The following is an 18,656-nucleotide window of genomic DNA, read 5'->3' on the forward strand; positions in this document are numbered from 1 at the left end:
TAATTTGTGGAAAGGCCTTGAGGTGGTGCCTGGTGCCACACATGCACACTAGGGACGTGGGCTGCTATTCATATTATGTCATAGAAAGTTTGTGGCAGAGTTGACACCGGGGTCTTCTGTCTCTCACTCCAGGGGTCTTGTCCAACTAAATGCACGTTTCTGAAAATACGTGTCGACAAGGATATGGGGAAATTGCTGGTGGGGATGGAAAATGACGCAGCCACCGTGGAAAAAAGTTTGGGGTCTCCTCAAAATGTTAAACATAGAATCAACATATGACCCAGCAATTCTACTCCTCGCTATATACCCAAGAAATGAAAGTAGGTAGTCAAACAAATACTTGTCCCCCAATATACACAGACACACTGCTCACAATAGCCAAAAGTAGAAATCACCTGAAATGTCCATCACTAGATGGATAAGCAAAATGTGGGGCATGAATACAACAGAATATTATTTAGCCCTAAAAAGGAAGGAAGGTCTGACACCTGCTGCAGCGTGGAGGAGTTCCAGGGACATTGTAGCTAAGTGAAAGGAGCCAGATATGAGAGGCCATATACTGTCTGATGCCATTTATATGGGATATCCAAAACAGATAAATCCATAGAGGAGGAAGGCACTTAGTGGCTGCCAGAGCCTCGAGCAAGGAGGAATGTGGGGAGGGGAGAGTAACTGCTTCATGGGTACAGGATCTCCTTTGGGGTGATCACAAATGTTCGGAACTTGAGAGAGACAGCGGTCGTTCAACACTGTGAATGTATTAAATGCCATTGAATTATAGTTAAAACAGTTAATTTTATGTTATCTAAACCTTCCTTCAATTAAAAAATAAATTTATCTGGGCACCTGGGGGGGGTTCAGTCGTTGGCCGTCTGCCTTCAGCTCAGGCCATAATCCCAGGGTTCTGGGACCGAGGCCTGCATCAGGCTCCCGGCTCCCTCTCCCACTCCCCCTGCTTGTGTTCCCTCTTTTGCTGTGTCTCTCTCTGTCAAAAAAATAAATAAAATCTTAAAAAATTAATAAATAAATTTATTGCAAGGCAGCCGTCCACAGGCTTCAGTCAACAGGGCAACTGTGCTGATGCAGAATGTATTCACTGGGGGGACTCACTCCCCTTGAGCTTGGCTCTGGAGAGCTCCTTTATTCCCCCTGACTCCCAGGAAACTGTGTGCTCCCCACACTGAGTGTGTCTGACTCATTTCCAATTCCCCAGCACCTGGCTTTGCACACAGCGGATCCTCAGGAGACATGGAACTCTGGGGCGTAGTTGAATACACAACAGTGCCATCCGCCACTCGCTGGGTCTGCGGGGACAGACCCACAGCTTGTTTTCCTCCCTGAGAAACAGCACGGGAAGATGGTGCTGTGTCTGGACTTGCTCTGTTGGCCCAGTGAGGTGATGCCTCTCATCCAGGTGGGGCCCAGCAGAGGGCGGTTGCTCACCCTAGGTGGTGGTGGTTTTATTATTATTACTATTATTATTATTATTTAAATTGGGAAACAAGCCTCCCCCTGCCCAGCTGTATTGAGATATAATTGACATATAACATTGTGTAAGTTCAAGGTGAACTGCATGTGGATTTGATACACTTACATATGGCAAAAGTATTCCCTCTACAGGGTAAGCTGACACCTCCATCATCACCTAATTACCTGTTCTCTTTGGTGGTGGGAATATTCAAGATCTATTCTCTTGGCCGCTTGAAAGATTGGTCAAGAGGATTCTCCATCTAGGTTCCTTCAGGAAGCTGGTTTTGCCACAGCCTGAACTGAGATATTTTCCTGCCTTTTTCCAGCTCATGCTAGCAAAAAAAAGTTCATTTTGTCTGTCATTTTTCTCTACTAATGTGTTTTTGTTCATAAACCTCCACCATCTGCTATCCCTTGTCTGGAGTAAAATAAGAAATAAGAAGGTGTCTGAATTTATGGGAAAGTAGATATGGGCATTTTACACCAAATATATCAGTGTTCTAGGCATTGAACAGTGTCTTGTGAGGAACAGACTCTGGAGCCGACAGCTCTGCCCTTTGCTTCTAGGTGACCTTGGGAATCACACGACCTCGCTCTGCCTGAGTTTCTCGTCTCTAAAATGAAGGTAAACATGGTGCCTGCTTCCGTAGGATGCTGTGAGGACTGAATGAGTTACCAAAGGGCAGGTGTCTAGTGCTTGGGACGAGCTCCGTGTTAGCTGTGATTATCACAGGTCGGGTAGTGGCAGTGGTTATTACTGTTACTCTGTGTTGGTTCCTACAGTGCCCCTTGACTCACAGGTATCAGAACCCTGCCTAGCAGATTGTACATTTCACCCACCTGGTGTCCATACAAGGAAAATCGGGTGTGAAGAAAGACTAGATATGTTTGGTGTCCAAGTGAGTGCAGTCTTTCCCAATCTGGATACTCACTAGATTCCATGCTGAGTGATCATGGAGAGAGAGAATGGGTGTTCAGGCAGTTCGGGTCTCTTGCAGCTAGAGTCCTCCTCACTGTGAAAGCACAGGGAGCCAACCGCTGGACCCCACTGAGTCTATGCCTCCAGGGCTGGCGCAGACCTGCCAGCAGCTTGTGAGGCCGGGCTGCCCCCCAGCTGGTGAATTCTGGCAAGGTGGTGAAGGAGCATCCCTGCATGGAGAGGCCACCCTATTAGCTGGGGTCTGTGTCTGGGCCTCAAAATGTCATGTTTAGCTGTCCTAAATTAAAATAACCCAAAATTTCCCATAAAATTCTGAATTTCAGGTTTTTTGGAAAGAGCAAGAAATCTGTGACGCCAGGCCCACCTTCCTGCTTGGAGCCCATGCCAGAGCTTGTGTCTGTCCTCTGGTGTCCACAGCCTCCTCCCCACCCCCCACCAGCTCTCCCACACCCCCTGCTAACACCTGCTCTCGCCAGTCACTTAGGTTACCCCACCTGGCCCCTAGGCCTTGGAGTTTGCAGCCTCTGATCTAAAATCCAAACATATCTGTCATACTGGAAGTGGTTTTCATTCAGCCACTGATCATTAACTTTTTTTTTTTTAAAGTTACCTAAAGCAAGAAGCCATTGGCCTTGAGAAACAGAAATAGGACAGTAGTTTCCAAATTTGTTAGCTATTATACTGTATCACAGCTCTTTACACACAGAAAATATTTATTTACAGACCTCATCACTTCCCACTTTTTACTAGACACTTTTTCCCTTCCCTAGCCATCCCCTAAATACGGAGCTCCTCTTGGGCTACTTGGATCCTCTGACTAAAGGAGCGGGGAGCCAGGCTGAGAAAACTAGGCAGACTCCATCCAAGAATTCAGTTTACTCATCAGTTTTGCTTAACTTAAGAAAAACAAGTTTCCGCCATCCTCCTCGGGGCCTGTTTCTGAGCTCACACTTGGAAAGGTCAAATAAACTCAATACATCCATTAGAAGGCCTTCATATTAAACCCCCGGGGCTTATGCTGTTCAGCGAGAGGCTAGAGTGATGACATTTCCCAAGTGGAAGGAAGATTGCCTGACCTCGGCCGTTTGCTAGGAAACAGGAGTTAACTGTGCCAGTTAGCCTCAATGGTTGCAGGGTGCACGGCCCAGGGCTGTTTTGGGAAGGGATGGCGGTAGTGCTGGTCGTTCCTCCTGGAGGGGAGAAGCCCCCGCGTGCAGGCTGCTTTGGCTTTCTTTTTTCCAAACTGTTGAGGCCAAATCCAGGTGGAACCATGTGGATTGGATGACCCGTTAGTAGCTGCCCGCTCCTGGACAGGGTCCCTCATCTGTGCCTGATCTCCCCACTTGCCGGCTGGCCAAGGGCTGTGTTGGGCCAGGGGCTCACCTCCAGTCCATCTGGAGGTCTCCACGCAAGGAGACAGAACTATCCACCCCACGCACACAGCGAGCGAGGCTGAGGGGTGGGGTGTGGGGGCATCGAGGCTGGGTGGCAATCAGCAGAGCTGGGTTCCTTTCCCCGTGCCTGTCACCCCACCTCCCCAGGAGGATCTGCCAACAGAAAGCACGTCCCAGTTGTAGCCCCATTTCACCACTTCGCTGTGGCCCTAAGCAAGCTGCCTGACTTCTCTCTGTGCCTCAGTTCCCTCAGCCGGTGAGTGAGCATGCATAATAGTAGTTACCTCACTGAGTCACAGTGAGGAGTAAGTATGGGAAAACTCAGACCATCCCCCGGCCTAAGAAGTGCTATATGCATCCTTGCTCTGTTTACATTTTTATTGCTATTGTTCCCAAAAATCTACCAAAGAGCTCAGGAGGGCACAAAGACAGACTTTGAAAGTAAATAGATCCACACTCAGGACTTTCCTCACGCTTCTGCTTCTGATGAGAAGATGGGCAGGAAGAGCCCCAGAGTAGAAGGGTTGGTGAGCTGGGCTGGTGCGTGGGACTCCACAGAGCTAGACTCGCTCCCCGGCTTCCTGGGGCCCAAGCTGCTCTGGTCTCCTCCAACCTCTGGTTGGAATCATCTCTGGTTACTGAGACAGAGACCTCCTTCAGGGGGTGTCCGTCCTGCTCTCCACTCCCGCTGCCCATTTCCACTTTGTTCTAAAGGAGCAGCTGAAACAACAGTAGTTGTCACGAGTAATGGCCCCGCAACGCCAGGGCCTGAGCCCGTGGCCCTCATCTTGTGCCCCTACGCCTCCCGATGCAGGCGTTGTCCCCATGCTGCGGAGGAAGCAGCCAGCCATTTAAAGCCAACGGTCAGCTCCCAGCCTGGGCTGCCTCTCCTACAGTGGTGCCTTCCCCCGAGCAGTGCTAAGTTCCTGGCAGACAAGAATGACCCCTTTATTACTCATCAGCTAGCATTCAGCTGTGATGTCTTCTGGCCAGAGAGGGGCCAGTCCATAACTTCTCTCACTTTTACTCTCCTTCTCTGTTTTTGACAGGACCTCTGACACACAGAATTGGATTCAACATAATCCTTCCTTGTAATACACCGTCCTTGGTCCCACGCATAGTCCTCTTTCATTCTAATTCACTTATTTAGGTATCCACTTCTTTATAATTTAATGTTACCATGAATCCACCCCCAACCCAAGGACTGGAACATGGGCAGTTGGATACCCGTGTGTCCTTCCCTGGTTCAGAGCTGCCCACCGTCACTTCTCTGAATTTTGTGTTTATTGTGCCTTATAGATTTTTCTACTTATATGGCTAAAGAATGACTCATTTAGTTGTTCTTGAGCTTTCTACTTTGTTCCAATACCACTCTGTATTCATTGCTACAGGTTTAAGTAGGTCTTTTTATCTGGTCAGCAAGTCCTGCCGCTCCCACACTCCTCCTTCTTTAGAAGGGCATACACCATGAGGAGAGGGGCCCATCCCTGAGGGCCCCAACACTGCCCTGATTGGGGCATGTCCCAGCTCTCTCTGAAGGACCATTCTGCTCCCTTCTGAGGTCGTCCCATGTGGGGTGTGTTTTTTCCAATATCTGTAGGGGCAACCAGGTTTTCCCAGGACTGGAGACATTGGGATGATGCATGGTGCAGAGTGGATAATGGCCAGAGAGCTCCCCACACCTCCCTGAGGCTCTCCCTGCATGCCCAGGGGCTATCCTCAGCCAAAGCCAGGATGTCCAGCCATCAGGCTGCTCCCCAGGGTGAGCTCCAAGTTGAAAACAGGCAGATTTTCTGGGAAATTTTTCAGCTGAGTCAGGAACTTCCCTCCACCAGACCAGGAACTGGCGCAGTGTGTTACTAATTCTGTCTGCCTGTGGGGACCTCGCTGGAGGGTTCTTTAGCTGGCTTAGGGCAGTGTAAAGGGGCTGCTTTTTAAAATTCGTTCCTCGTACCAGAAGAGCTGGGCTGCAATTTCATTTGAAAGATGAGACTTAGAGCAGCTGCATCCTCTACTCCAGACGCCAGCCTGCTCATTCCCACGGACCAAGCACCCATGACGTCCAGAGCAGGGCCATGAGGGCTGGGTGGCAAGGACAAGAGCCAGTCCCTACCTGTGGGAGCCCACAGTCTACAGGGGTGAAGGCAGCACCAACAACAGGAAATGATTCTAGAGCAATTCAGGGTGGTCCAGGATTTATCACAGTTGGGGGTTAGAGAAACCGCATTTCCCCATCTAAAAATTAGACAATGATGTCTGGCAGCAGGACAGAATATTTCCGACAGGGGTTGTCTCATAAACTCCTCAGATGAGTCACCATAATGATGAGAACCACTCAAAGGCCTCTGCTGGGGAGGGCGATTTGGGGGACAAGAGGGAGTCTCACCCAGCAGAGGGAGGGAACCATGCTGGAAGGCAAAAGGGCAGACACGGGGAGACCCTCGCAAGGCTGCTTTTCCTGGTGGAGTCAGGAAGTGAACAACGGGATGGTGGTGAAGGTAGAAAGTCAGGATGGGTCACAGATGTTTAGAAGATAGGCATGGAAGGGCTTGCTGGTAGGCCAATTGGGAGGGCGGAGGAGGGCTTGGGAGCCTAAGACGTGGTCTCTAGGGCAGGGATCCCACCAGAGAAGCACAGCGGTGAGGCGGATGGGCTGAGATAAGTGTTTGGTTTCTCTGCTGGGCATTGGGATGTGTGTGGAGCAACCCCATGGTCCAAGCCTGACCACTGTATTGGAATCACTGGGAACCTTGTGAAGTTGCTGGTTCTGATGGAGTTGTGTTGGGTGGGCTTGAGATCCCCCATTCCCAACAGGCTCCTGGAGGAAGCTGATGCTGCTGGTTCGTGGATGCTCACTGGGGTCCCAGACTGGAGCTGGGGTAAGGTGGTGGGACACTGTCCCCAGTTCGGGTAATAGCAGGTGCCCAGTCCCTGCTGAGTTGAGGTCTGTAGTCACTTTAGTTCCCCTCTAAAATGAAAGTACCTCAGTCTTCAGGAATACCAGAATACCCGTATGGATCATTCCAGTCAGAATTCCGGGACATGAAACTGGGAAGGGACACGTGCCTTTTTGGAAATGTTTTCATTAGAAGAGTGAGGCACACACCATTTCACAGTGCTCTTTCATCCCTGGGACATGCATGGTCACCTGTATGGACACTTGGCTAGGATCTAGGGGTACAGCCTCTGCTCACAGTGAGGTGAGGACACTTTCTATTTTAACACACTAGATCTTCCACAATTGAATTTTGTTTCCTCAAAACATCATTTGAGAAAACTATGAACTTTTCCCATTGTTGGACAAATGAGATTCTTTGAACATTTCTAAGAGAGGGCGCCTGGGTGGCTCAGTGGGTTAAGCCGCTGCCTTTGGCTCGGGTCATGGTCTCAGGGTCCTGGGATCGGGTCCCACATCGGGCTCTCTGCTCGGCAGGGAGCCTGCTTCCCTCTCTCTCTCTGCCTGCCTCTCTGTCTACTTGTGATCTCTGTCTGTCAAATAAATAAATAAAATCTTTAAAAAAAAAAAATGAACATTTCTAAGAGATAAGCCTTTGGAGGCGATAAGCATCCTCACTCCATGGTAGAGCTAGCTAACTCATTAATTTTCTAAAACTTCTCTTACCTGCTGCTTCCTCCAGGAAGCCATCCCAGGTACCCCCAGGCTGAGTTAGGTGCTCCTCTTCTTGGCTCTTCCAACTCCCCTTATAGTTCCTGCTAGTAAACACAAACCTGTCTGGGCTTCCACCATTTATTCCAGTCTTTCTGTTCTATCTGTAGCCCTCTGAGCCCCTGGGTGCCCAGCTCCCTGCTCAGGTCTTGCAAAGTACATGTGTAAGTAGAAGTACGATGACTGCGTGTGTGTGACTCCTCATCGCACCAGAGGAACAAAACTTTATCCTTAAAGTCCACAAAATGACACTGGGACTCTGGTATCCCTCCAAACCTGTCTTTTTTTTTTTTTTTTTTTTAATTAGAGAGAAGGAAAACACAAGCAGAAGCAGTGGCAGGCAGAGGGAGAAGCAGGCTCCCTGCTGAGCAAGGATCCTGAGGTGGGACTTGATCCCAGGATCCTAGAACCCTGGGATCATGACCTGAGCTGAGGGCAGATGCTTAATTGACTAAGCCACCCAGGCGCCCCCCTTCAAACCCTTCTTAAGAAGACTTTGATTAAAATAGTGATGTTCTCATGCTTTGATTTCCCCATCTGCAGAATGGGCCAGTGAAGATGTCTTACACTGCTTGGGGAGATTTCAAGTTTGCTGTCAATAGAGCCTGACCTTGGCCTCGGACTAGGGTAGAAGCCAAGCTAGGCCTTCTCTCCGGTACAGCTCTCCACAGCGCTGCCAGGCTCTGAGTCTGGGCAAGTGAGGGGACCCCTTCCCATATCCCCAGTCCTTCCCAGCCTAAACACAAAGAGGTTTCTGCAGGCTGCATCTGCTTAGAAGCTGAGGGGGCCCCCAAAAGAGCTGAGGCCACAGATCCCCAGGGAGGCCCAAGTCCCCAGCACCTGCCCGGAGCCATTCATTCTTCCTCACAACTCACACCCATCCACTGGCTTTGGGGGGCCAGGGCATACCAGCGAAGTGAGCAGACAGCCCCAGCCCTGCTGAGATCTTAGCCAAGAGGGCAGAGGACACCTGTGGAGGAAAGACCCTCAGATGAAGGATTTAGGTTACCAGATTCTTCATTCCTTTGACAGTGCTAATGTGAGCCTGTGGCTAAAACAAGCCTCACTTGGTAAACCGGAGTGCAACCTCTGAGCAGCCAGCCCTGCCTTTGATAATATGGCAGGTTATGGCCAGCCAGTTATCACCTCCTCCAGGAAGCCCACCCGGCCTGTGCTAGCAGCCTGGGAGCCACAGCCCTAGGTCTCCGAGGCTCATCTAACGTTCATCTCACAGGCTTCACCAGCCCAGCCATTCACTTGTTCATGTACATTTAAGCCTAATCTCAGTGGGTTCAGTTAGTCCTTCCGCTGCCAGGATTCTGTTCTGCCAAGCAAGCGTCAGCGGTGGAAGGGACCCTAAGGCTTCTTGCCAAGCCCCTTGCCGTGCTGACAGGGGCGGGGACCCTGGGCTCCCTCCGAAGGCAGAGCCGCTCTGCCAGCTGGTGGCTGAGGCCAGGCCGGGCCCTGGGCTGCCAGCTGTTCAGGCACTTCACACTGGGTCAGGGCCAGGAGGGCCTGCAAAGGAACTGAACAGAGATGAACCAGTCACAAGGTGCTCCCTGTTCCAGTGTGTTCTCAGACCCCAGCCACTCCCTGGCTACCCACCTCTCAGCCTGCCTCCATACCCTTTGTCATTCAGCTGGGGGAGGAGGAAAGGGATGTGGATGAATAGAGCACAAAAGGAGAGTGTCCTAGGGCCCAGAGGCTTCTCGGAGAGGAAAGAGTAGCCACAGTGCAGGTGGCTGATCCAGGGGTCAGAGACTGGGGTGCCGGAATGGGCTTTTAGGAATGTGGCTGAGCTCCATGGCCTGGTCCAGGGGTGGGCAGCTGGGTGGAGGAGAGTGTCCTGAGCACGAGGCAGTGCAGAACCAGGAGCCTGAGCAATGAGAGGCTGTGTCAATGGGGGAGTCCGTCAGTCAGGGGTGGCCAGTGCATGTGCGGGCCAGAGCCCTGACAAGAGGTCAGCCCAGCGCTGTGAGCCTCGGGGAAGCCGGGACTTGTCACAAGCAGATGGCGGGTGCAGAGTTTCGGATGTGGCAAGAGGGAACAGAAAGTCGTGCCCCGCCTCCTGGGCCTGAAGGCACAGACAGCCTCCTCAGGGGAGTCTGGGGGACAAGGCTCCATGCACTTAAGGCTCCATGCACTTAAGGTCTCAGAGAAGTCAGGGTGCAATTTTCTGTTGTAAAACTGCAGTCCAGAGAGCACAGTGGGAGATTCGCTGAGGGCTGGGGTGAGAGGCGAGGGGGCACAGAGCATGAAGGGGAGGATGGCACTTGAGAGAAGCGATGGCCGTAGACAGGGGACCCAGTGGCTCTGCCTTCCTTCGCATCCATGTTCTATTTTTCTCCTCTCTTGTCCTGGAATCTCGTACCATCCTATTTGTTGGATTCGTTTTTCATTTTGCTGGAGTTCATCCCTGTGTGCTATGTGGGGCCATTCCCCTGCATCTGGGAGCACTGTGGAGTCTTGGTGGGGGGAGTGTGTTCTGCTGGGCCGGGTCCTGGCCAGGGAGCTGGAAGGTGTGCCAGACCCACAGGGACTTCATCCAGATGGAAGCCTCCTCCCACCAGCCCCCGTGCCCTCCACTGGCTTGGGCTCCACGGGGCCTCTCTATTCAACCGCAGTGCTGAGCAGGAGCTTTCCCTGGGCTGTCCACCTGACCCCGAGTGCAGGCCTGGGCTTCAGCTGCCCCCGATGCCAAGCTCAGAGCTCTTTAAGGGAGTACCCCGATGTTTGCTCTGTGTCCAGTCTGCCCTCTGTTGCTGGAGCTCGGGGCTTCTCCAGGGTTCCTCAGGTGAGAACCACGTCCAGCCCTGGCATACAAGGCCACCAGTTCTCTGTTTAAATTTCCCACCAACCTGTCCCAACTGCCCGTGTCTTCCTGGAATTTACCCGAACATCTCAGTTGCTAACTACCTTTCTTCTGCCCTTTCGGGGAGACGGGGCTGGGATGGATATGAGCGCATAGCCCAGGCTGCCCCCTGGAACACAGTCCCATGCAGTTCAGGTGGCATTTTCTAGCACTTTTTGTCCTGGGTTCTCCCCTTTGGAGGTTTCCCACGTCCTCCCTCCGCAGTGTTGCTAGGGAGGACCATGCATTATTTAGGACCACTCTGCTGTGCGGCACTCCTATGCGCACAAGGGGACTCACTCACTCTCTATCCCAGGGAAAAATGTGGGGCCCATCTGTGCCAGGGACGCTTGCTGGCCCAGAGTTCATCAGAAAACACTGCTTAGTCCCAGCTGTAGTCACAGCCCTTTTTGCTGGGGAGACGGCGAAGCTTGCAAAGAGAAAAGCCCAGATTCTAAATGCTTTCTAGGTGGAGATTAGGCCCCTGTCGACCATGACAGGGCTCATCGGTATAGGGATGCCATATATTTTGGAAGTGAGCAGGTGATTATGTATTCGTCTATTGGTGTAATAAACTGAGTGGAGTGACACCTGACAGATGTGGATGCCAAGGGTGGGGGAGCCAAGTCTTTGGGGAGGAGGTGACCCTTGGTGGGGGTCCTACCGAGGAGGCAGGTTTCTGGCAGGCGGTGCAGGGGAGGGTCTTCCAGCTGGAGAAGCAGCATGAGGGGAGTCCCAGGGGCCTGCAGGCAATCCTCCGAGTCTTCCAACACCAAAACCTTAGTCTATGGATAAGCTATTAGCACAGTGTATGGCACATGGAGTGTGTGTGTGTGTGTGTGCTTGTCTGCATGTGTGTCTTCTCATTTCTTTTCCTGAAAACAAAAGGTACCCAGGTCTACTTGAGTTCAGATGTCACGGCTGTCACTCAAATCTTTCTCCATCTGCTGACCATTGTCTAAAACAGTTGCAAAAGAATTTCACCTCCTGACCTTAAAATGTTGCTCTTTTTTCAAAATATAAACATAGGGATGGGAGTAGGGTCTGGTGACTCACATCTTGGCATCTTCTACTGCAGGGAGAGGAGACTGTCAAGGGACCCAGGAGAGCTGCTTCAGCCACCAGTCCCTGAGGAAAATCTCTACACTTCCATCACAGACATAGACTATCTAAGCCAGTTGATCTAACTTCCCCCATTTTATTGACAGCAAAATAGAGCCCCTGGGAAGTTCTGTGGCTTACTTGGGGTTGGTCGTACAGGAGGTTTGTGGCAGAGAATTATGGAAAATTCAGGTCACTGTAGAACCTTGGAGATGATTGCCTTGGGATATTTTTAGCATGGAACCAGACATTCAGCCCCAGCTCCAATAAATCTTCATCAAGAACCGAGTGTTGCTGTCAATTAGGACAATGTACTGAGGCATTTTTAGAACTACAGTAAGTAAACTATTACTATTTTTAAAGGTACCCTTTGGGCTGATGGCCTGAAATAAGACATCTTTAAGGCAAAGAGTGTGCAGTGTCATACCATCACTGCAACACACGGATGGAGGTGTTGCTCTCCCCATCTTTACAGAGGAGGAATATGTGGGTCTAAGAAGGTGAGCCAGCCATGGCCCAATGGTGGTGGGAGCAGGAGCAGGGACTCCACGCCGGCCTCTTCTCCCCACTTTATCCTGTTGGGGCAGGGTGGGGGATGCCTGGCTTGTGTTGGATCCACACCCACCCAGCAGGAAGTAGAGCACCCCCCCAACTCAGCCTGTGACTTTTTATTTTTCTTAATGTACATGTGTTTTTCAAGTATAAATAGACAGAAAGTCAGGGGACTAAGTTTGATGGTTTTCACCAGCTGAACACACTAGTATAACTAGAACTCAACAGGATAGTGTCTACCCCCCAGGAGTGTCCTCCTGCCTCCCTTATCACCTCCTGCCCAGTATTGGCACTGCCCTTGCTTCATCATCCTGGCTTTGGAAGCTTATAAGTGAAGTCACGTATGATGTGCCTCTCTTTCTCTCATGAATATGTTTGTGATGCATCCACGTGTTTGCATGTCCTCATGGGTCCTTCCTTCTTGTGGCTGCTTAGTGTTCTGCTCTATGCAGACACAGTTTATGTGTGCTGTCCCCTGTTGGCAGACCGCAGAACTCTAGTTTCCTGATCGGTGCTCTTACAAATAATGCTTCTGTGAGCATTCCTGCACTTGCATTTGGGAGCCCTGGTATACCTGAAGTTTAACTGCAGGTAAGAGGCACGGCTTTAGGTGCCTGGAGTAGTTGTGCCCGGTTGCATGTTCTCGGCATTACGAGAGTCCCTGTTTCACCGCATCCTTGCCTGCACTTGCTGTTGTCTTGTTTGCATTTGGGCTGTTCGGGTTGGCGTGTAGCAGACTCACTTCATGGCACTAATCTGCACTTCTCTGGTGAGTCATGAAGTCAAGCATTTTTTCAGGAACTTATTGGCCATTTGGATATTCACTTTTGGGGAACAAGGATTCCTTTTTCAAAAATTTTTGTTTTAGTTGGAAAACATTTCTGAAAATGACTCCTATGCTGAAAGATCCTAGGTTTCTCTTGCCACCTGGTTGATCATTTCTGGCATTTGGCTGCTCGAAGAAGGCTTCTGAAGCCAAGGGGAGTCAGCAAAGAGGAGTCGGGGGTGGGCCCAGCTGCCACAGGGCGTCCCCTGAGCTTTGGGAGTTTCACAGCCACTGCAAGGACTTGCCCTACGCACTTGGGCACTGCTGTGTGGCTGTCCGTGTAAAGGTCCCTCAAGAAATGAGAAGAGATGATTTGTATCACACTTAGCACTAACGATGTCCCCTGGGCTCTGCCCCAAACCCTTTGTCACTTCCTTTAGAGTTGGGCTCTGGAATCGATCTCCGTAACTGCAGAGGAATAACAATAAATAGAGTTCTTCCCTTCTCCCAGACCCTAACTAGGCAGGGAACACACAGGGAATTGGGTTTGTTGACGAGGCTTAGCATTTTGGACACTGAGGACCTAATGTGTGCCTAGAGCTTTAAAATATTTAAGAAAGCTCTCAAGGTCTGGCAGTGATGATCAACTCAAAATTTTCCTAAGGCAAATGCAAGCCCATCTCCCCTCATTCAGGGAAGGAACTTCTGGCCTCCCAGCCAGAGCCTACTTCATTACCAGCACTCCCCAAGCTTATCGTTTCCAAGGGCAACCACGAAAATGCCTGGATGGGAAGGAGGGAGCTAGAAGTGGCTTACGGTGAACACCTACTATATGCTGGGCACTGTGCTAAGGGCGTCACACTGGCTCACTGACTCCTCACCACAAGCCTCTTGTCAATTAAAACCTACTCAGTTCTTGGGGGATTTATAGGGAAGTGGGGAGCTAAGATGGAAATGCTGCCAGGCAAAAGTAATTCATTCCAATTGCTTGAAACATCTGGAGAAGACATGCCCAGGAACAGAACATCAACTTGTTCATTTAACAGTGTCTGGGACATTCGCCTGTGATGGGAGCAGACTGAGGGGTGTAGATCCTAAGACGGGTGAGTCAGGGTCACATCCTTTAAGAAGCTTACAGTCACTTTGTACCCATTCCTTGTTCAGTGAATGGGACAGAGCATCCTTGCCACATCTGTCCAACTGGAAGGAGAGCACACTTTGGCTCCATACACCTTAGGCACAGCGCCCACCCGTGTCCTGCCGACATGCCACGCGTGGGGACCAGCTTCTAGCTCAGGCCAGCTGTGTGTCCTTGGGCAAGTGAATCACCCTCTTTGTGCTTCAGTTTCCTCCTCCTTAAAATGGGGTAAGAGTAATAGTCATAAAACAATCCTACGCCAAAGTTTCGTTGTGATATGAGTTTGACACATACAAGCGTACAAGCAGCTACAAATAAAGCTACAAAATAAATACATAAATCTTAAAAAAAAAAAACCTTATTATGTGGTCAGGTGGTTCTAAACACCTGGTTCTAAACCAACTGACCACATAATAAGTCTTTTTTTTTTTTTAAGATTTTATTTATTTATTTGAGAGAGAGACAGAGAGAGAGCACAAGCAGGGGGAAGGGACAGGCAGGCTCCTGTCTGGGCACTGAACCTACCCCGGGGCTCCATCCCAGGGCCCTAGGGATCATGACCTGAGCCAAAGCCAGACACTTAACCAACTGAGCTACCCAGGTGCCCCCATAAAAAGTCTTCAATAAAGAGTAACTACAGGGGTGCCTGGGTGGCTCAGTTGGTTAAGCCTTTGCCTTCGGCTCAGGTCATGATCCCAGGGTCCTGGGATCGAGCCCTGAGTCGGGCTCTCTGCTCGGTGGGGAGCCTGCTTCCTTCCCTCTCTCTCTGCTTGCTTGTGATCTCTCTCTCTCTCTCTGTCAAATAAATAAATAAAATATTTTTAAAAAAAGAAGAGTAACTACAGTCAACCTGAAACTAATGTAAATTGTGTGTCAGCAATGCTTAAATACAAAATATATAAATAAACAAAAATTTACAATCAGACAGGAGGATTTGGGTTTGAGAGGGGGGTGTTCACAGAGGCATGATTTGGAGAGCAGTGCAAAGCTTGGCTCAGAACCAGGTTGGGGGCAGGGAGAAAGAGCACTGGGTACAGGGGTGTAGCTGAGGGAGGCTGGGGGGGGCACGTCAAGACGGGTGTCAAGTGTTGGTCTGGGCATGGTGACTATGGGACCATCTGCTTTCTGGGCCTGAAAAACGGGATGCCTGGTCCTCCCTGGCCAACAGCGAGGGTTTATCTGAGGATAAGAGGGCACTGAGGGGAGAATATTTAAAGCCACCAATACCCCGTGCAGATATGCGACCGTGCAGCCTCGCCCCCAGTGAAGGAGAGCTGGACACACTTCAGGGTGAGGCTTCCAGGGCACCAGCCAAGTCCTGCCTTAGTTCTAAATGGCTCTCTATATGAACTATGCAGCTCTAGTAAATTAAAATTTCCATAAACACACTCTTGACTGCTTTTCCATCCCTTATGATATTACTCCTCTCATAGCTCTTATGTTAGTTATTTGCTACTTACAGCTCAATTGCATCTTAGTATATTATAGAATGCTTTTAAATTATCACTTATTCTGTTACCAAAGAAAGTGGGAAGATGCATCTTCCGGCCTCTAGCATGTTCCTGCAGGCTTGGGGAAACCAAGCCTGTGCAAGCCAGGTGAGATAACTGTAACCACCTCCATCTTCATTCTTGATCCAGCAGACCAGCACCATTCCTCTCTCTCTAGATCTCTCGACCTGTCCTGTCTTATGCCTCTCTGCCTTTGCCTATTCTCTTGGCCTAGAGCACTCTCCTCCCTAACATTACATAAAGCTCCTACTCACCCTTCAAAACCTCATTCAGTTATTCTCCTTTGACGCTTTCAAACAGTTCTTGCATACGAACTGCCTGGTTTCCGTCCCCTGTGCATTTAAGAATTATTGCGTATATTATACTCTACTCAGATTATTCACCCATTTTAATTTGGGACTACGAGCCTTTTTCTGCTTCCAGGGCTGCCTCTGGCCTTGGCTTTGTTATCTCTGCATCCCTGGGTCCAATCAGAGGGCATGGAAGAGACTAAGAGCTTAATAAACATGTCTGCAGTAAAACTAACTAAACTTGGTCCTACATCCAAAGGTTCTATGGCTTGTGGTCTTTAATTCATGAAATTTTCCAGAACTGGATATTAAAAGAAAATGCATCCCTCTGCTGATCATCAAAAGATGTTAAGTGTGAGGGTTCAGAGGAATTTCAAACAGTCTCCCTAAGCTTAACCCGTTTCTAAGAGGAAGCCCCCTGCAGATCCCCTCCTAGGTCAGAAGGTTTCATTTTTACCACGACCTGCAACGAGAGGTATTTTTTCCATTGAGACACACTGAGCACTCACATCAGAGACAAAGTTTTCATGGAATGATATTTACCCTTGTTATGGTCATTGCTGTCCACTTACTCTTTCTTTTCTTTTTTCTTGTCTTTCCTTCCTTCCTTCTTTCCTTTCTTTCTTCCTTCTTTCGCTGGTCACCGTCCAGTGAACTGATTTCACCATTCTTTAGTCTAACCGGTTGTTTCCCACAGTTTGAAAAACACTGCTCTAAGCCCTCAGCTAATATAACCAGAGGCGGCTTCCCAGAGGAGGAACCCTAGGCCCTGAACTTCAGCTGTGAGGAGCCCGTGCGCCAGTGGTGGGCAGAGGGTAGGCGGGGGCGAGCAAGTGTGCAAGGCACCAGCGAGACTAACCCACTCCCCTCTCTTGCAGCCGAGCCCCTGCCGCTGATGGACCTGTGCCGGAGATCCATCCGCCTGGCCCTGGGCCGCCAGCGCCTGCGGGACATCGGTGCCCTGCCCCTGCCTCAGTCTCTCAAAAACTATCTGCAGTACCAGTGAGGCTGCGGAGCAGCAGTGGGTACGCACACACAGCAGGGCCTGGCATCTCCTGGTCACGCGGTACCTTCAGGAAGGGGTGCTCCTCCTCGCCCCAGAGCGCCAGGACACTCAGTTCCTTGAAAGGACGGGGACTCGTTCCCACCTCGGAAAATGAAATGTCTCTTGCCAACAGTATTCGCTGCCTTGAAGGCGGCCCTTCTAAGTCAGGCACCTCCTGGGAAGCCGTGCAGAGTCCTGAACCTGCACGTGGCGGAGATCCTGCCCACCGACCGAGACCCAGCGGCCACCGGTATTGACCAGGGAGCCTGTCTCCTTAGTCAAGAGAATGAATAAAACATCTGGGCAGGAGACTTCTGTTGTGTGTCCTGGTGCAGACAGGGCCAGGGGAAACTGGCCAACTCCGGGAGCAAATTGCCTCTGAATAATGAATGACGAAAACAGCCGGATGCGGGTGCCCCTGTGGGCCCCCACCCCTTGACACTTTAGGACTTTGTGCCCCTTTGCAAGACTCTTACCCAGGGTTGTCCAGCTGCGGAATTGGCACGTGGACAGAGCTGTGTTTCCACACCTTCCAGCTTACCTCTTGGAACATTGTTTACTTAACCCCGTCACGGCCTTCCGTTCCCCACCCACCCCTGCACGGACCCACAGTTCTCTGGCTACCCCAGGCACCTCTATTCAGGGAAGCTGAGTCTGACTAATTCACCCCAGGGACAGAGTGTATCCTTATTATTATTATTGTTGTTGTTATTATCTTGAGTCACGCTGCATTTTAAAAAGAGGAATGTAGTGAGGGCAGTACTTAGTCCAAAGGTGCTAATGGGGGAATTTGGGGCATTGTGCCACACAAATGGACGATGTCCTCAGGTTGGGGAGCCTTCCCAAGGTGCTGGGGGTCTCTAGGCAACCGCCCATTCCGGAGGTGCCTCGCTGCCACAAAGCTTTATTTGTGCGAATTATTTTTTCACTTTGGGAGACATGTACGAGTTTGTTTCTGTTTCCAGTGTGCGTGTGATTTGCGCTTTATTTATCAGCTTGGGGCTGCACGGGCAGCCCTGTCGCTGGCAGGGTGGCCATGGGCAGCAGCTTCTCCGCCTGTTCCCAGTCCGGTCCCCTGCTGGAGATGATGCTGCCGCCGCCGCCTCCACCTCCGCCATTGGGAATCTCTCATGTGTTTCTGAAGTCCTCTGCCCAGACCCATTTTTAACTGGAAATTGTCACAGCAGGGGGATTCCAGAGCCCCAGACGGCACTGCCTCCCCCCCACTTTAATGTGAATTCGACCGATGAATGAGGAGCGTTTCTAATAAAATTTGTCCTTCAGTCCTTCCGCTGCTCAGTACATGTTCTGTGGGGAGGGGTGGGCGGGGGCCTTGTGTCAGCCTGGCTGGTGTGTCCCCAGACCCTCAGGAGGCAGCAATGCAAACCCCTCCCCAGCTTTTCTTGCCTCTTCTGTCTTGCTGGTCCCACTTGAGCCCAAACGCAAGTCATTTTACAAAGGCCTGCCCTGGGAGAATGAGCGTGCCTGGGTCCGGTGTCCATGCCAGCTAGGCATGGTGGTGGAACTGATGCCTGGGGAGTGTCCTAAGGGTGGCTCTGCAAGGGGCATAGGGTGATTGCAAACCGGACCCAAAAGTGGGGCCAGATGTGACTTTGGAAGTGCATGTCCTCATCAAGGAGTAGTGCCAATTGCTAAAGGGGGAGTGTGCAGCCTAGGCAGGCTTGGGGCTGCAAGCAAGTCAGGCTAAGGTCTGGCACAACATTCAATCAGCAGGACAGGTCACCAACGTGCACAGTGCCAACCTCTGAGGACCCAGGGCTCAGGCAGATCTGTCCCTCCAGGGAGACGGGGTTTACAGATGTTACAGACTAATAAAGTGAGAAGGAGATCATGAAGGGGCTGTGGGAAGATAGGACCTGAAGGGAACGCTTCTTGGAGGAGGAGGCACTCTTCATCCCTGCTTTTTAAGC

At 50.7% G+C, this 18,656-nt stretch overlaps 1 protein-coding gene across 1 annotated transcript in view; it reads left to right on the forward strand.

Moving 5' to 3' along the window:
* Positions 1-18,014, forward strand: part of SPSB4 (splA/ryanodine receptor domain and SOCS box containing 4) — a 78,085-nt gene extending 60,071 nt beyond the window's left edge. Inside the window, exon 3 of the mRNA XM_047726278.1 lies at positions 16,559-18,014. Coding sequence (XP_047582234.1) covers positions 16,559-16,686 — 128 coding nt within the window. The 3' untranslated portion in view covers positions 16,687-18,014. The remainder of the gene's footprint in view (positions 1-16,558) is intronic.
* The last annotated feature ends 642 nt before the right edge of the window (positions 18,015-18,656 follow it).

This window comes from Lutra lutra, chromosome 1, assembly GCF_902655055.1.
Source record: "Lutra lutra chromosome 1, mLutLut1.2, whole genome shotgun sequence".
Taxonomy (NCBI): Eukaryota; Metazoa; Chordata; class Mammalia; order Carnivora; family Mustelidae; genus Lutra; species Lutra lutra.